This window comes from Malus domestica, chromosome 05 (genome assembly GCF_042453785.1).
Source record: "Malus domestica chromosome 05, GDT2T_hap1".
Classification (NCBI taxonomy): Eukaryota; Viridiplantae; Streptophyta; class Magnoliopsida; order Rosales; family Rosaceae; genus Malus; species Malus domestica.
The window spans coordinates 26,569,484-26,584,897 of NC_091665.1; the positions used below are offsets into that span (position 1 = coordinate 26,569,484).

Here is a 15,414-nt window from a genome sequence, read left to right on the forward strand (position 1 = left end):
CTTAGCACATGCACTGAATATGTGATATTCGGCCTAGTAATTGTTAAATAGATCAATCGACCCACCAACCTCCTATACTGTGCCGGATCTTTAAGTAACTCACCATTGTCAGAAAGTTTAAGATTCAACTCCATAGGAAACTCAATTGGGCGAGCTCCCAAGAGACCACCATCCTTCAGAATCTCTAAAGCATACTTACGTTGAGAAATGAAAATCCCATTCTTTGATCATGACACTTCGATGCCTAGAAAGTATTTCAAGTCACCAAGGTCCTTGATTTTGAAACGACTATTGAGAAAATTTTTGAGATCCCTAATGGCATTAGGATCATTTCCAGTGATCAGAATATCACCAACATAAATTAAAAGAACTGTAAAAGACTTGCCTTGCTGCCTTGTGAACAAAGAGTAATCAGCATTTGATTGAACATAACCAGCACAGTGAATAGACTCAGAAAACTTGGCAAACCATTGTCGGGATGCTTGCTTCAATCCATATAAGGATTTGTTAAGGCGACATACCAAATTCTCCCCCTGTCGCCGAAGACCGGGAGGAGGAAGCATATAGATTTCTTCATGAAGATCACCATGAAGAAACGCATTGTTGACATCAAGTTGATGAAGAGACCAGGAACAGGAAGCAGCAAGAGCTAAGAGGCAGCGAACAATGGTCATCTTAGCAGTGGGAGAGAAAGTATCATGAAAGTCGATCCCTTCAAGTTGTGTGTAACCCTTGGCAACCAAACGAGCTTTATAACGCTCAATGGATCCATCAGAACGAAGCTTGATTTTATAGACCCATCGACAACCAATGGGAGATTTACCAGCCGGAAGAGAGGTGAGAGTCCACGTGTGATTAGCTTCGAGAGCCTGTAGTTCAGAAGTCATGGCAGCCTGCCAATGAGAGGAAGCAGTAGCCTCGGAATAAGTCTGGGGCTCAACCTGTTGAGTGATAGTTGCAAGAAAAGATTGTTGTGCAGGTGAGAAACGATGATAAGTGAGATAATTAGCAAGTGGATAACGCGTACCAGTAGTAGGACCAGACAACGAAGACGATGAAGGATCGGGTTGGGTAAGCTTAAGAGTAGGGCAGTCATAATCTCGCAACCGTGGAGGCGGTAAGGAGTGGTGGCTAGAGCGGCGAAGCATCGGTGCAGGTGGTGCAGGAGGCAAGGAGGCAGCATGCTCGATAAAAGATGCATCAGGGGGTAGGTCAGAATCTGTGGAAATCTCGGGAGAAAACAAAGTGGTAGAAGTATCAGTAGACACGGGTGAGGGAGAAGGTGTAGTAGCTTGAGGCTCAGGTAAAGAGGGTGTAGGGTGAGGAGAGACGAGAGGTAGTGGCGTAAGGTTAGGTGAAGTAGAGGATGGAAAAGAATGGTAAGGAAAAATATGTTCATGAAAAACAACATCCCTGCTAGTAAAAAAGGTATGAGTGGTAAGGTTGTAAAGTTTGTACGCCTTTTGACCAACGGGCTACCCAAGGAAGACACATTTATGGGCTTGGGGAGCAAACTTGTGAGAGAGACGGGTGTTGGTGGCATAAGCAAGACAACCGAAGACTTTAAGGTGGGAAAATGAAGGTGGTTTTAAGTACAATCATTCAAAAGGAGTATTTTGGGAAAGAATGAGGGTAGGAAGATGATTAATAATATGAATAGCCGTAAGGACACATTCCCCCCAAAAAGTAATAGGAAGATTAGCTTGGAAACGCAAAGCACGAGCAATTTCAAGTATGTGACGATGCTTGCGCTCAACGACCCCATTTTGTTGGGGCGTATAGACATAAGAGCGTTGATAAAGGACCCCATGATCTTGGAAGAAACCACGAAGAGAAAAAAAATCTCTACCATTGGCTACTCGTATTTGGCGAATGGATGTATTAAACTGAGTTTGAACAAAAGAGAAAAAAAACTTTGAGAACGTGCTGTGTTTCTGATTTGTGTTGCATAAAAAATATCCATGTGAAACGAGAGTAATCATCCACAATAGTTAAGAAATACTTGGCTCCAGAAGTTGATGCAACTGCGTAAGGACCTCAAATATCACAATGGATCAAATCAAAAGGTTTTGTGGTTGTAATGGAACTGATACTAAAAGGTAAATGACTTTGCTTGGCAAAAGGACAAACATTACAAGCATTATTGGATTGAAAAGGAAAATGCAACAGGTGTTTTGACATGAAATCGAGCCTAGAAGGGGATATGACCCAAACGCCAATGCCACAACTCCGTGGGTGAGAGAACAAGGTTGTAGACTTGGCGGGAGCTACAAGAGACGGTGGGAATCAACGTCACCAAGTAGTAAAGTCCTCTGCGTTGCTTACCCAAACCAATCACCTTCTTCGTCGTCAAGTCCTGCATAATACACCATGAAGGAAAAAAAGTTACAGAACAATGCAATCCACTTGTAATTCGACTCACAGACATCAATTCTACTTGAAAAGAGGGCACACACAACACATCTCGTAACAAAAAAGTGGAACTTAAAGGAACTGTCCCAGTGGAGACTATGCGAGCTTGCTCTTCACTTGGTAATAAAGCTGGTGACAAATTGGTGTTTTTGACACTATCAGTAAGCAAATCAGGTGATGAGGTTATATGATCTGTTGCACCACTGTCGATTATTCATCAACGTCAATTCAAAGAAGATTTCGACAAACCTGTTTTCATGGCAGCAACATTAGCTTTTGGAGGAACGGAGACATCAACTCCTTTATTATTCATGATGTCAAGGATTTGCTGGAATTGGGTGTCAGATAACCCGGACATCACCGACTTCATCTCTTCCAAAGTTGCACCTGTTGAAACTTGATTTGCAGACGAAGAAGAACTGCCTTCCTTTTTAGAAGACTTACTTCCTTTTTGAGGCTTGACTTTGTGAAGACAATGCCCCGGTGGATACCCGTGAAGTTGGTAACAAGTATCAATGGTGTGATAATCATGATCACAATGAGTACAATGCAAGGGCTTACGACTTGAAGATCTAGATGACCGTGAACCACCTTGTCGAACAGCCATAGCTGCTGTCTCGGTGACTCCACGTGAAGCAGTAAGAGATCTTTGCTTCGCTTCCTGGGAAATTGAAGCATAGGCCTGACAAACAGTCGGTAAAGGGTTCATCAACAAGACTTGCCCTCGAATGGCACTATAGGACTCGTTGAGACCCATAAGGAACTGCATTAATTTATTTCTTTCATTATGCGCTCCGCATGTGCAGGAAGTAGAGTCACTGTATGACGCCAGTTCATCCCATAATTTCTTTAGCTTCGTGTAGTACGCAGCAACTGAGAGTTGGTCTTGAGTAAGAGAAGCAATGTCCCGTTGTAATTGGAAAATCCGAGGAGCATTGCTTTGGGAATAACGCTCATGCAATTCCTCCCAGATTGCATGAGCATCAGTCATGTATAGAATACTGTCAGAAATTTCTGAATCAATGGAGTTGATGATCCATGCAACGATCATGTCATTGCATCTCTGCCATGTAGCATGATCAGCACGTTTGGTTTTCTTGGAAGGCTGTGTAACAGTACCATCAACAAACCCTAGCTTGTTTTTGGCACTAAGGGAGATTCTCATTGCACGAGACCAGGTAGAGTAGTTGTCCCCATTAAGGGGCTTCGAAACTAGCATCATAGATGGGTGATTTGAATGATGAATAAACAAAGGATTGGAAGCATCAGTCTTGACGTCAGCCGCAAAACCTTTGGGAATTTCGTCAGCGGCCATGATGGTTGACGGAAGATGGCTATTGAAAAATAGCAAAAAGAAGGGCAGCGGCAAGAACTAGGGTTTCGACCTATCTCTTGATACCATGTAAAGAATAGAGCAAGAATATAATTTGCGGAAGTGTGTTTTCTTCTATTGAAACAAGGAGATTTATACAAAGAAGAATACTTGACTTAGAAGTAAATTACCCTACTTTCTAGGTATACAACAGGAAACTAAACTTTATACAAATCAATTACAAAAATGTTTCCTAAACTAAGCCAAGATATCAGGAATGATATCATTGACTTCTCTCTGTTTTCACTTAGAAAAATGCCTCCAGGTACCAGCAAATCAGAGAATATATTACCACTGTATCACTCGAAAAAGAAAGCAGGGGCGGGAAAATCAGAGAGTACATTAACAGTGCGTTACTCGAAAGAGGAAGCAGGGACTAGTAAATCAGAGAATAAATTACCAGTTCAGCAATCGAAAACCGATATGCTTATCAGCAAATTTGACTACGTTTTTCGCTCTGGAAGCTGTTCCGGAGTTGGAAGAGAGTCAGAGGAGGATGGGCTTTTCTGTGTCGATAACCTTAAGGAACATCTCGGCATAACAGGGCACTTTCCTTTTCCTGCAGCAGCTTTCTACGGGGTCAGTAATCTAGCTAATCGCTAATCTCATAGAGTTAGTTTGTTAAGTCTGGTTGTTATGTTAGTTAGGGAAACATATCCTCTCTCTCTCTCTCTCTCCACACATTGCTCAGTATTCTGTAACTGTAAATGAAATCACTTCTTCTTCATTTCTTCCTCTATCATATCAATTTTTTTCTGAATGTGCTCTTCACCATTTTTTGTGGTGTCCTTGAGGGTACATTACATGATTTTAGCTTGTAGCTAGCTCAACAGATTAGCGTTGCTGTGTGATCTTTAATCATAAATAACATGCCAACATTTAATTTGTAGGTTTTTAATGGCCCTGGTGGTGGAGCTGCAGCTTCTATCATAAGGGAGCACATTTTTAACTTCATAGTTGAAGATAAATGTTTTACCTTTACCATTAAGAAGGCAATTAGGGAAGCTTTCCAAAAAGCTGGCCATGCTTTTGCTGATATTGGTGCTCCTGATAGTTCATCCATCACCAGTGCACTTAGTGTCCTCTTCTTGGGAAGGTTAGTAGGCACACAAATTTGAATTTCATTGAGATTAAGATCGTTAATCTATATTGTAATATATCTCATCTTATTGTACCAAAGCCCGGCCACGGGTAAAATGTCATATTGTGTGATTGTATAATTATTTGCCAACTGTCTATTCTTGTTCAAATGTGATTTGTGTAAGAGTATGAGTATGATTCTTACAAGTCTTGGGATAATTGATATTATAAAAAAGTCTAAATCTGATAAGGAATGCAGTCTTGAGAGAAGTTCCAATTGGTTTTGGAAAAGAACTTTGTGTTGGAACTTTATAAAGTCTCATGAATCTTTATGGTTTGTATGTCTTTGAATCCTAGTCCAATTCTGATAGGGAATGGACGAAGGAGCACTATATATTTATGGTTCAAACCACTGCTCTTGCGATTTTAGCTTATGTTGTTCTAAGTCCTATTGATTAGAGAAGCTATTGTGATCGTAAAAGAGGAGAAGGTTTCGAACACAGAGGCTGCAATGGCTTCTTCATCGGTATCGAACAATGCAGAACCAGGTTTGAGTTCCTGTCTCCTTAGAAATCAAGGTTATAAAGGTACGATCCTATAGAACATATCTTGTTCAGGTATGTACTGGTGCAATTGTTTCTGTTTTCACATTCACATTACATACACGATCAAAGGGTTGTGATTTAGTTGATTAGTCCTTATGTTCTTGGCTGATGCGTTAGTCTATAAGTTTATATCTCCTATCTTACATGTGGTATCAGAGCCAATGGATTTTTCATCTAAATTCAATCTTAAAATCGTTCTTTAAAATCTGCAAAACAAACTAACCTGAAGGATAAAGTCTGTTTAAATTCAAATTGCAGAATACGACGTCGTTTTTTATAGTATTATTAAAAAAAATAAAAAATTATGATTGTTGGCTTCGAAAAACCAAACTGGGTTTTTAAAATTACGTTCAAAATTTTTGACCGTTGTCGAAGCAAAGAAGGAAAACAACTCTCGATCTTCAATCTCTGAAGGAAAGATCCATAATCTTATATGGCAATTTCGTCTTTCCAAAACATCATAAAATCAAATTTCTTGTATAACTGTTTCCGCTGCGTTGATTATGATGTCTGCAAATTGAGGGGCCTGCATTGTTAAGCTTTGTCTGTTCAGGAAAGAATGGAAAGAGCAGGAGTTAGCCCTGATATGGTGACGTACAATTCTCTTATGTATGCGTCTTGTAGAGAAGGATTCTGGCCGATAACTTTGGTGATGGCAATCCATATGGATAGGTCTCAAGCATTGATGGATAATTTATTTCGTTGATTTGGAGCCAAGGAATTGCAATCGGGTTGACGAATACGGGTCCAATGATGCATTCAGGTAACCCACTTCACTATTTCATGCATGATTAATTGTTCTCCTCTATGCATGATTATAGTGTGATGAGTTGGAGCATAATGAATTAGGGTTTTTGCTATTTCGAGTATGCTTGTTTAAATATATTGTGAAGGCATGATTAAACTCGAAACCCCTATAGATGCCAACTTGTGATTTATGTGAGATGTCAGGAATCATCCTTTGCTGCATAAATAAATTAGTGTAGGTCTAGGTATACTCTTCTATATTTAATTAAAGAGCCTATGTGCATGCTAATGGTAAGTACCGTCTTCATTATGAGAGCATTTCTTCCAAAGCAATTCTTAATATTTCCTTGCTCCTCTTAATTCTTAGCAAGATTAACCTTAAATCTTCGACTGCATGATTAATTTTTACAAAGTTGGACTTTAAATGTGGGAGGTTTAAGTAGATGGAATACAAGATATGCTTGTTTGGTTTGGAATGGATTCGACTGAATATATAAAGTGGATGTCAATTGTGTTGTGATTTATATATAATAGCATATATGAATGAAATTTGTATGCATATGGAGATAGCATTTGTGCATAGATGCTGTAATTATGGGCATGCGGTTTTGTCTATATCAAAAAGAACTTGCATAAGTTTCTTTGCATATTGATGCATGCATACAAGAAAATATATGAACAAATGAATATATAAGGTAGATGTTTTATTGACCGCCTACAATGAGTCTTGCGACAATAAACTTTTAGCCATTTACAAAATGTATATTCTATTATGAATCGGAAAACAAATAATTATTTTGTCATCTTATTGGAAATTCATAAGATTAATGATATGCGGCTATCATTATTTTCTCCATTGACTTGCTTGCGAATCTGTATATGATTGATGATGGTGTTGACAATGAATTAAAGGCATGAAGATTTTTTAATTTGGATTATTGTCGACTAATCTTATCATGTATATATCAATGCATGCTTATTGTATATGTATATTTGTGATTTCATGATGCATGCTTCGGCTATTATATTTTGGTTGAAATCACAAATAGGGAGGAAGATGAACCTTGAGTTCTCCAGAAGAAATAGTGGTTTTGATTATCTCATTTTAATCAAGACATATTGTTGTGATATATATCCAGACATTATCAAATTTTGGTTGATCTTGCTCGATGGATGTTGAACTAGATATTGAACTAGTTAAGATCAAATTGAATGCAAAAATATTGTGCTTGCTATTCTGATTTTGATCATTGTTGAAACTGGTGATTTTGGGTTTATGTGAGATAAGTTTTTTTTTCGAATGGATTGTGACTATCTTTTGATACATAGACTGTTTGCATAATGGTTTAGGTGTATATAACTAAACTAAGATTATGCAATTGGTGAGGAATCGGGAATTAATTGGTTCATATCTCCGATTTCTTTATTGGTTGTGCAGTACATTCTGCTTATGCTTAAGTGGGAGAATCATATGTTTGACTGTAAGCATAAGGCTATTTAGGCCGGCCATTATAATTCATTTGGATGCTTGAAAACCAGTTTATGGTTTTATTGAAGCAATTGGTTGAATTATTTATGTTACTTAACTTTTTTAAGTAATGAGAGGTTTAGTGCTATTTGCTGGAACTAAACTTAAACTTGATATAGTGGGAGCAAACCAATTTATGTGTTTGTTCTGGTCAAGTAAAATCACATTGTTGTAAATACAAATTGGATGCATGTGATCATGGAATCTGTTTGCATATTGGTTATGGCAATTGATCACATTGATAAGACATTCAGTGTATTGCAATGACTGTTAGTTAATACAGTTGATATTAACTTATACCTAACTTGTTTGTGTTAAGTATAGCCTAGATAAGTGAGAGCAAATTGGTTTGGTTTTGCTAAATTGGTTCACATAATTACAAAGTTCACATAATTACAAAGTGCAAATTAAGTATGTTGTGACTTTTGAGTTAATTCTGCGATGTAACAGAAAAGATTCTTAAGTTCAATACTTTAAAATGCATAGGTAAGTTGTATGTGAGGATAAGCTTTTGTTATCCAAAACATTTGGTAATTTTTATATCAATTTGGGCTATATGAGTGGGAGTAGACGTCTTGGTTTACTCTTGAGCTTAGATACATTGCTATGAACATAAACTGGACATTGTGATTTGTAAGTTAAATCTGTATTTTGTGTTGCAGAGGCAATTATAAATTCATTGTTTTGGTTTATGTAAGCAGGTTGTGTCTATGTACTAGTGTGATGGTGAATGACTTATCTGATCACCTTTATAATAATTTGAGATGATTATCTGTTGTGATGAATCATACTCAAGTGGGAGAATGTAAGAGTATGAGTATGATTCTTACAAGTCTTGGGATAATTGATATTATAAAAAAGTCTAAATCTGATAAGGAATGCAGTCTTGAGAGAAGTTCCAATTGGTTTTGGAAAAGAACTTTGTGTTGGAACTTTATAAAGTCTCATGAATCTTTATGGTTTGTATGTCTTTGAATCCTAGTCCAATTCTGATAGGGAATGGACGAAGGAGCACTATATATTTATGGTTCAAACCACTGCTCTTGCGATTTTAGCTTATGTTGTTCTAAGTCCTATTGATTAGAGAAGCTATTGTGATCGTAAAAGAGGAGAAGGTTTCGAACACAGAGGCTGCAATGGCTTCTTCATCGGTATCGAACAATGCAGAACCAGGTTTGAGTTCCTGTCTCCTTAGAAATCAAGGTTATAAAGGTACGATCCTATAGAACATATCTTGTTCAGGTATGTACTGGTGCAATTGTTTCTGTTTTCACATTCACATTACATACACGATCAAAGGGTTGTGATTTAGTTGATTAGTCCTTATGTTCTTGGCTGATGCGTTAGTCTATAAGTTTATATCTCCTATCTTACAATTTGATCCATATGATATCCCTCTTTAGGAAAATGCTAATTGCGAGTGTTGGGGATTATCAAGCTGTGATGGGACGAAGAGGCAAGGAAGTTGTGCTGACTTCCGAAGACCTAGAAGGCTCCAAATGTTCCTCAGGTCCCTTGCCTGCAGCGCCAAAAGTTCAGGAGATAATTCTGAGCGAGGAAGATGAGTTCTTGGTCCTAACATGGAATGATTATAATATGTGCAGCCCGCATTTATTTACCCATGCAAGGGAAGAATTAATGGATAACAATGATCCGGAAAGATGCGCAAGAGAGTTTGTTAGAGAGGCACTCCACTGGAAGTGGGGTACCAACACGAAGAATGTGGTAATATGCTTCTCGCCCAACCCACCGCCACTTCTGTCACCTTTGTCTGAGATTTCAAACCCAGAATCTGAAAATACGGAACCTAAAAATAATACAGAATCTGAAAACCATGTAAGTTCCGACATTTGTTTTGGCTAATTCCTTTCTTTCCTTCATTTTCCCATTCCAAGTTTATTAAAGGTAATACGTAATCAAACTTCTGTTGCAGGGTACTGACCTAGGTTGGATGTTTTTAGTCACGGCCCTTTGCCTGGAGACCATATCCATTTGTTGTGAACAAGTTGCCTCTCCACACAAGCCAATGTATGCAATATACGGCCTGGTATTGGCTTTTCTGGGTCTACTCGCAAGCATGTCTGAGATGGTTTACAATGGCAAAAGGCAAAAAGTTGAATTTAGGAGGTGGTGGTTCTACGAACCACGCCCCCCTCATAGGGCTTTGGGTGATGTGATAGGTTTTTCATCAGTAATTGGTGCCTTCTCCCAGTGCGTTGTCGCTTCGCTTCAGTATGCTTACATAATCCGACACCGCGAAAATCCTATCAAGGCGGAACTCTTGCCTATGATCATTATCGTATGCTTGCTCGCTTTAAGATTAATAAAGCGTAGAAACAAGACCCGTGGGAACTATGACTCACAAATTCAAGGAGGGGGATAACTACGCTTAAGGGGCTTATATCATAGGTTACACTAGAAGTTTAGCCGCACGTTGCAGTAGGAATGTGAAAAAAAAAGAATTATAAATATTGTGCATAGATATGTAAAAACTATTTATATAAAACGTGTACAAAGATTTTACATAAAATATAGTATTTTACCATCTACACCAATATTATATACATACAAAGAGTTGTTCAAAATATAACTACTCATGTTTTCAGGAATGTACTCCCAAAATTGTTGTGCTTTGACCACTGAGCAGCAGTTGTAGCTAAGACTATTTTTGCACAACTTGTTGAGTGTTGATCTTCAATGCTATTCTACAATCGAGAGATTCATTCCTTTTTTTCTTTGGGTCCTCTGTTAGAATTCGGATCAACCAAATAAAGAATCTATAACTTAATTTCCAACCCACTATAAAAAGGAGATTCAAAACAGCACCATCAATATCATTTCGACCCAACTCAATGGAAACTGATTGTATGTCATAAGTTTATAAACACGCAGAAAATATCCAACAAACTGATTCTATTTCATAACTAAAAACACAATTGAAATCCATCAAACAAAACAATCCTACAATTTAAATCGTTCAAACTTATTGACTCCTATAAATTCAACTAAATACTAAAAAACAAAAATCCACTCTACAAAATACCCAACAAAATTTTCACATGATTTACATCAGTCCAACCATGAACTGAAACTTTAAGCAATCGGACCCGATGCAGCGAGAATAGGACCTTGGGGTAGAATAACACTGCTTTAAAGCTTGTTCCCCTCCACCATTGCAGTTCTTCCTGCAACAACCACAAATTCACTAAACATACAAGGAATTCACTCGTATTCTGACTTACATACAACTCAGACCAGGAAACACTAAAAACACAACCCCTAAACCCAAACTGAATCAAATTTAAAACAAATTCGAATATAATTTTCTAATATGAATGAGGGCAAATGGTTGATATTTATAATTGTGTTCACTGATCCATAATAAAAACTAAAAGGATGAAACTACGTACAAATTATAAATATTTTTCTATTTTTGGGAAGCAATTGAAAAACTTGACATTATAATCAAAGCTTTGGCATTCATCTTCAAGCCATGGCTAGCTATAAATCCGCACACTATTTTCATAAGAATTGTTTCTCTACTAACTTATTAATATTGCTCAATGGGAATGTCAGAATTGAATTTTATAGAAATGATGTAATGGGTTACCCTTGGTTCGGCACAGTGAAAACCTAATTACTAGTTATTGAACTTCGCAATGATCTAGTAATCTTGACTTCAGGTTCTAGAATCCAAGACAGAAACGCATTCCTTCCTTGGCCGTAATTGCTTAGATGCAAAAGTCAGCATCACATTTGACACCACCACCACATCTATTCTACTCGCCCAACCGTGCTCGATTTCGAGTGGGCATGCCCATATTTACAAGAAGAACGTAGTTAGTATTAAGGATAAAAATGTAATTACACCTTCAAGGGATAATACTTAGAGGCTAAGGAATGTTTAGTTAGTTAGTTTAGTTATTCCTTTTGTTAGTTGTGATGACAATTGTGATGGTTGTGATAGCCTTGTATAAATACTCAAAGTGTAAAGTTATGCATTGAATTAATGAGAAATATTTTTCCTAATATGGTATCACTCGCCCTCAGTCTCACAACGTCTATTTTTCGATCCTCGTTTCCTGCTTCTCTCTGCACCACTTCATCTTCTCCGATCAATTGATCGCGTTCTTGATCTTGATCGTGATTTGTTGTTCTCGATCGTGATTTGTTATTCTCGATCGTGATTTCTCTCTCAATCCAACTATGGTGACTGCTACATCTTCTTCCTTGGAGTCCACAACTCCAAACTCTAACCCTAATTCTGCGATTTCTTCCTCAATTACAATCCAAAATATTGGATCCCTGGTTCCGATCAAGCTTACAACCACAAATTACCTGACCTGGAGTGCCTTATTTGCTCCAATTTTTCGTCGCTACAATCTTACCGGTCTTATTAATGGAACCACGACGGCGCTGCCTTAATATCTCCTTGATTTTTTTGGCAATCGCACTGCAACTCTCAATCCTGCTTATGTTACTTGGTTTGAGAATGATCAAAACAGTCTGATCTGGATCAATTCCACTATGTCTGAATCTTTGATTCCTTACACAGTCGGCATAACTTCTGCTCGCGAACTTGGGCTAAATTGGAATCGCGTCTCGCCACTGCATCTCAGTCTCACATCCATGAGCTTCGATCTCATCTTCGCAGTCTTGTTAAAGGTGAATTGACTGCTGCTCAATATCTCCAGCAAATTGAAGAAATTGTAGATGCACTCGCAAGTGCTGGTGCTCCTGTTGAAGATTCAAACCTCATCTCAGTCACACTTCATGGCTTGCCTCCCGAATTTGACTCTTTTGTGGATGCTATTCAGTTTCATCTTGGTTCCACGACTATTGATGAATTGCACGGATTACTTCTCAGTAAGGAGATTCAACTCAACAATCGGAAGAAATCTGTCTCAGTTGCACCATTTCAGGCATATAATTCCTCCGCTGGTATTCTTCCCTTGCCTACTAACTCTACCCCTCAAGCATTTGCTACACAACATCTTCTTCATTTCTCCAATCAAGGCCGCAATGTGGATCGCAATTATCCGGGCACAAATTGGGGTAATTTTCAGAATCGTGGAAATTCCAAATTCAACAATGGCAGAAATAACTACTCTCGTAACAATCAAAGATTCAATCGTGGAGCTCGCAATAACTACTTTTCCCATCGAAAGGTTTTCTATCAGATTTGTCGACAACCAGATCATGAGGCTTGTGATTGTCCTCATCGCATGGATCAAAACTACAATGGCAAATCTTCTCATTCTGCGATGGTTGCTAGTACCTCAACTTCTACTCCTACCTGGATTGTTGACTTTGGTGCCAGTTCCCATATGACAAACTCGCATGCCAACCTTCAGAATCCAGAAGCATACACTGGTCTTGAGCAAGTGTATATTGGTGATGGCAAAGGTTTGCCTATTCTCCATTATGGCTCATCCTCTTTACATACTTCTACTGAATCTTTTGCATTGAAGCATGTCTTACATGTTCCTGATTTGAAGCACAATCTTCTCTCTGCTAATCAATTTCTACTTGACAATTCTTGTTCTATGCATCTTTATACTTTTCACTTCACTGTGAAGGATCTTTCTTCGGGGAGAATGCTTTTTAAAGGAGCAGTTCAACATGGATTCTATCCTTTTCACTCATCATTCTATCCTGCTAATTCTCATCAAGCTTTAGCTGCCTCTGTCAAAGCTCCAAAGCATCTTTGGCATCAAAGATTGGGCCATCCTTCTGTAAAGATCATGAATAAGTTGGCCTCTCAATCATATATTTTTGTTCTTGATGCTTCAAATAAAACTTTTTGGTCAGCTTGTGCACTAGGGAAATGTTCTAAACTTCCTTTTTCTAGTACTACTTGTACAACCCGCAAGCCTTTAGAACTTATCCATACGGATGTTTGGGGACCCTCACCCATAATGTCTCATCATGGTTTTCGGTATTATGTCATTTTCATAGATGATTATACCAGATATTGTTGGTTCTATCCTTTAAAGTGTAAATCTGATGTCTTCTTCACCTTTATGCAATGGAAATTACTTGTTGAGAATTCTCTGTGTACAAAAGTTATTACATTACGATCAGATTCTGGTGGCGAATTTGTTAGCACTGCATTCTCTCAGTTCTTAGCTAGCCATGGGATTCATCATCAGCTCACTTGTCCTCAACCCTCGAGCAAAATGGGTGTGCAGAACGTAAGCATCGGCATATTGTCGAGACTTCTTGAACCGTCTTGGCTGCATCTAAAGTGCCTCATGCTGATTGGGTTGAGGCTTTTTCTACCTCTGTCTATCTCATCAACAGGTTACCTACTCTATCCAGATACTCTAATTGGCAGTCTCTTTTCCAGAAAGCCCCTGACTATAAATCTCTCAAGGTTTTTGGTTGTAGTTGTTTCCCTTGGTTGAAACCATACACATCCTCAAAACTAGATCCTAAAAGCAAGCCATGTGTCTTCTTGGGATACAGCTTAAATCACAAGGGCTACTTGTGTTTACATCCATCTACTCACAGGTTATATATTTCAAGGCATGTCCTTTTTGATGAGTCACTTTTTCCATTTCATACCTTGCAACCTTCTCCATCCCAACCTGTCTCCTCATCTCCCTTATACCAATCCTCTATTCCCTCAGCGCTCACATTTACCTCTTATCTTCCTCATCCTACCTTTACACCAAATACAACCTCCCAAAATACAACCTCAGCTGCTTCTCCAAACCAGATCCCAACCTTTGCAGCTTCTCCACACCAGATCCAAACCTATGCAGCTTCCCCAAATCCCCACTCCTCCCAGCCTATATTACCTATTAGCAACCACCAAATGCAAACCAGATCCAAATCTGGAATATTCAAACCCAAAGCATTAGCTGCAACCACGCACCCTATTCCCTCCTATCTTGTAGTTGACTATGTTCCTATAACCTACCTACAAGCTTCTAAACACTCTCATTGGCGCATAGCAATGCAAGAGGAGTTCAATGCCCTTGTAACAACTGGTACATGGTCCATTGTACCACCTTCTTCTTTTCATAATCTTGTGGGATGTAAGTGGGTGTTTCGGATCAAAAGGAAACTAGATGGCTCTATTGACAGGTACAAAGCCCGCTTGGTTGCTAAAGGGTTTCACCAACAAGAGGGTCTTGACTACACTAAAACCTTTAGTCCAGTGGCCAAACTCGTGACTATTCGTCTCATTCTCACTCTTGCTGCTCAATTTGATTGGTTCCTCAATCAATTAGATGTCAGTAATGCCTTTCTCCATGGCACAATTACTGAATCAGTGTTTATGCAACAGCCACCTGGCTTTGAAGATCCAACAAAACCACATCATGTTTGTCATCTTCACAGATCCCTTTATGGTTTGAAACAGGCTCCTCGAGCTTGGTATGACAAGCTTCATAATGCTCTGCATTCTCTTAGGTTTCAAGGCTCTTAAAGTGATCATTCTCTGTTTATCAAGAGTTCCCCTACTCTGGTATTCATCCTAGTCTATGTCGATGACATCTTAGTCACCAGACCCTCATCTGCAGCTTGTCAACAAGTCATCACTCAACTCAGTGCTCTTTTTCCCATCAAGGATCTTGGTGCCCTTCACTACTTCCTTGGTATTGAAGTTAAAAGATCATATTCTGGTCTTTTAATCTCTCAAACCAAGTATATTTTGGATCTAT

General features: G+C 38.6%; 1 protein-coding gene across 1 annotated transcript; it reads right to left on the reverse strand.

Moving 5' to 3' along the window:
- Positions 1-227: 227 nt before the first annotated feature.
- Positions 228-3,727, reverse strand: LOC139196173 (uncharacterized). The gene is made up of 3 exons (XM_070821840.1): positions 2,662-3,727; positions 2,339-2,356; positions 228-1,219 (listed from the first exon to the last, which is right to left on the reverse strand). The coding sequence occupies exons 1-3, from the start codon at positions 3,725-3,727 to the stop codon at positions 228-230; spliced, it is 2,076 nt and encodes a 691-aa protein (XP_070677941.1).
- Between the last annotated feature and the right edge of the window lie 11,687 nt (positions 3,728-15,414).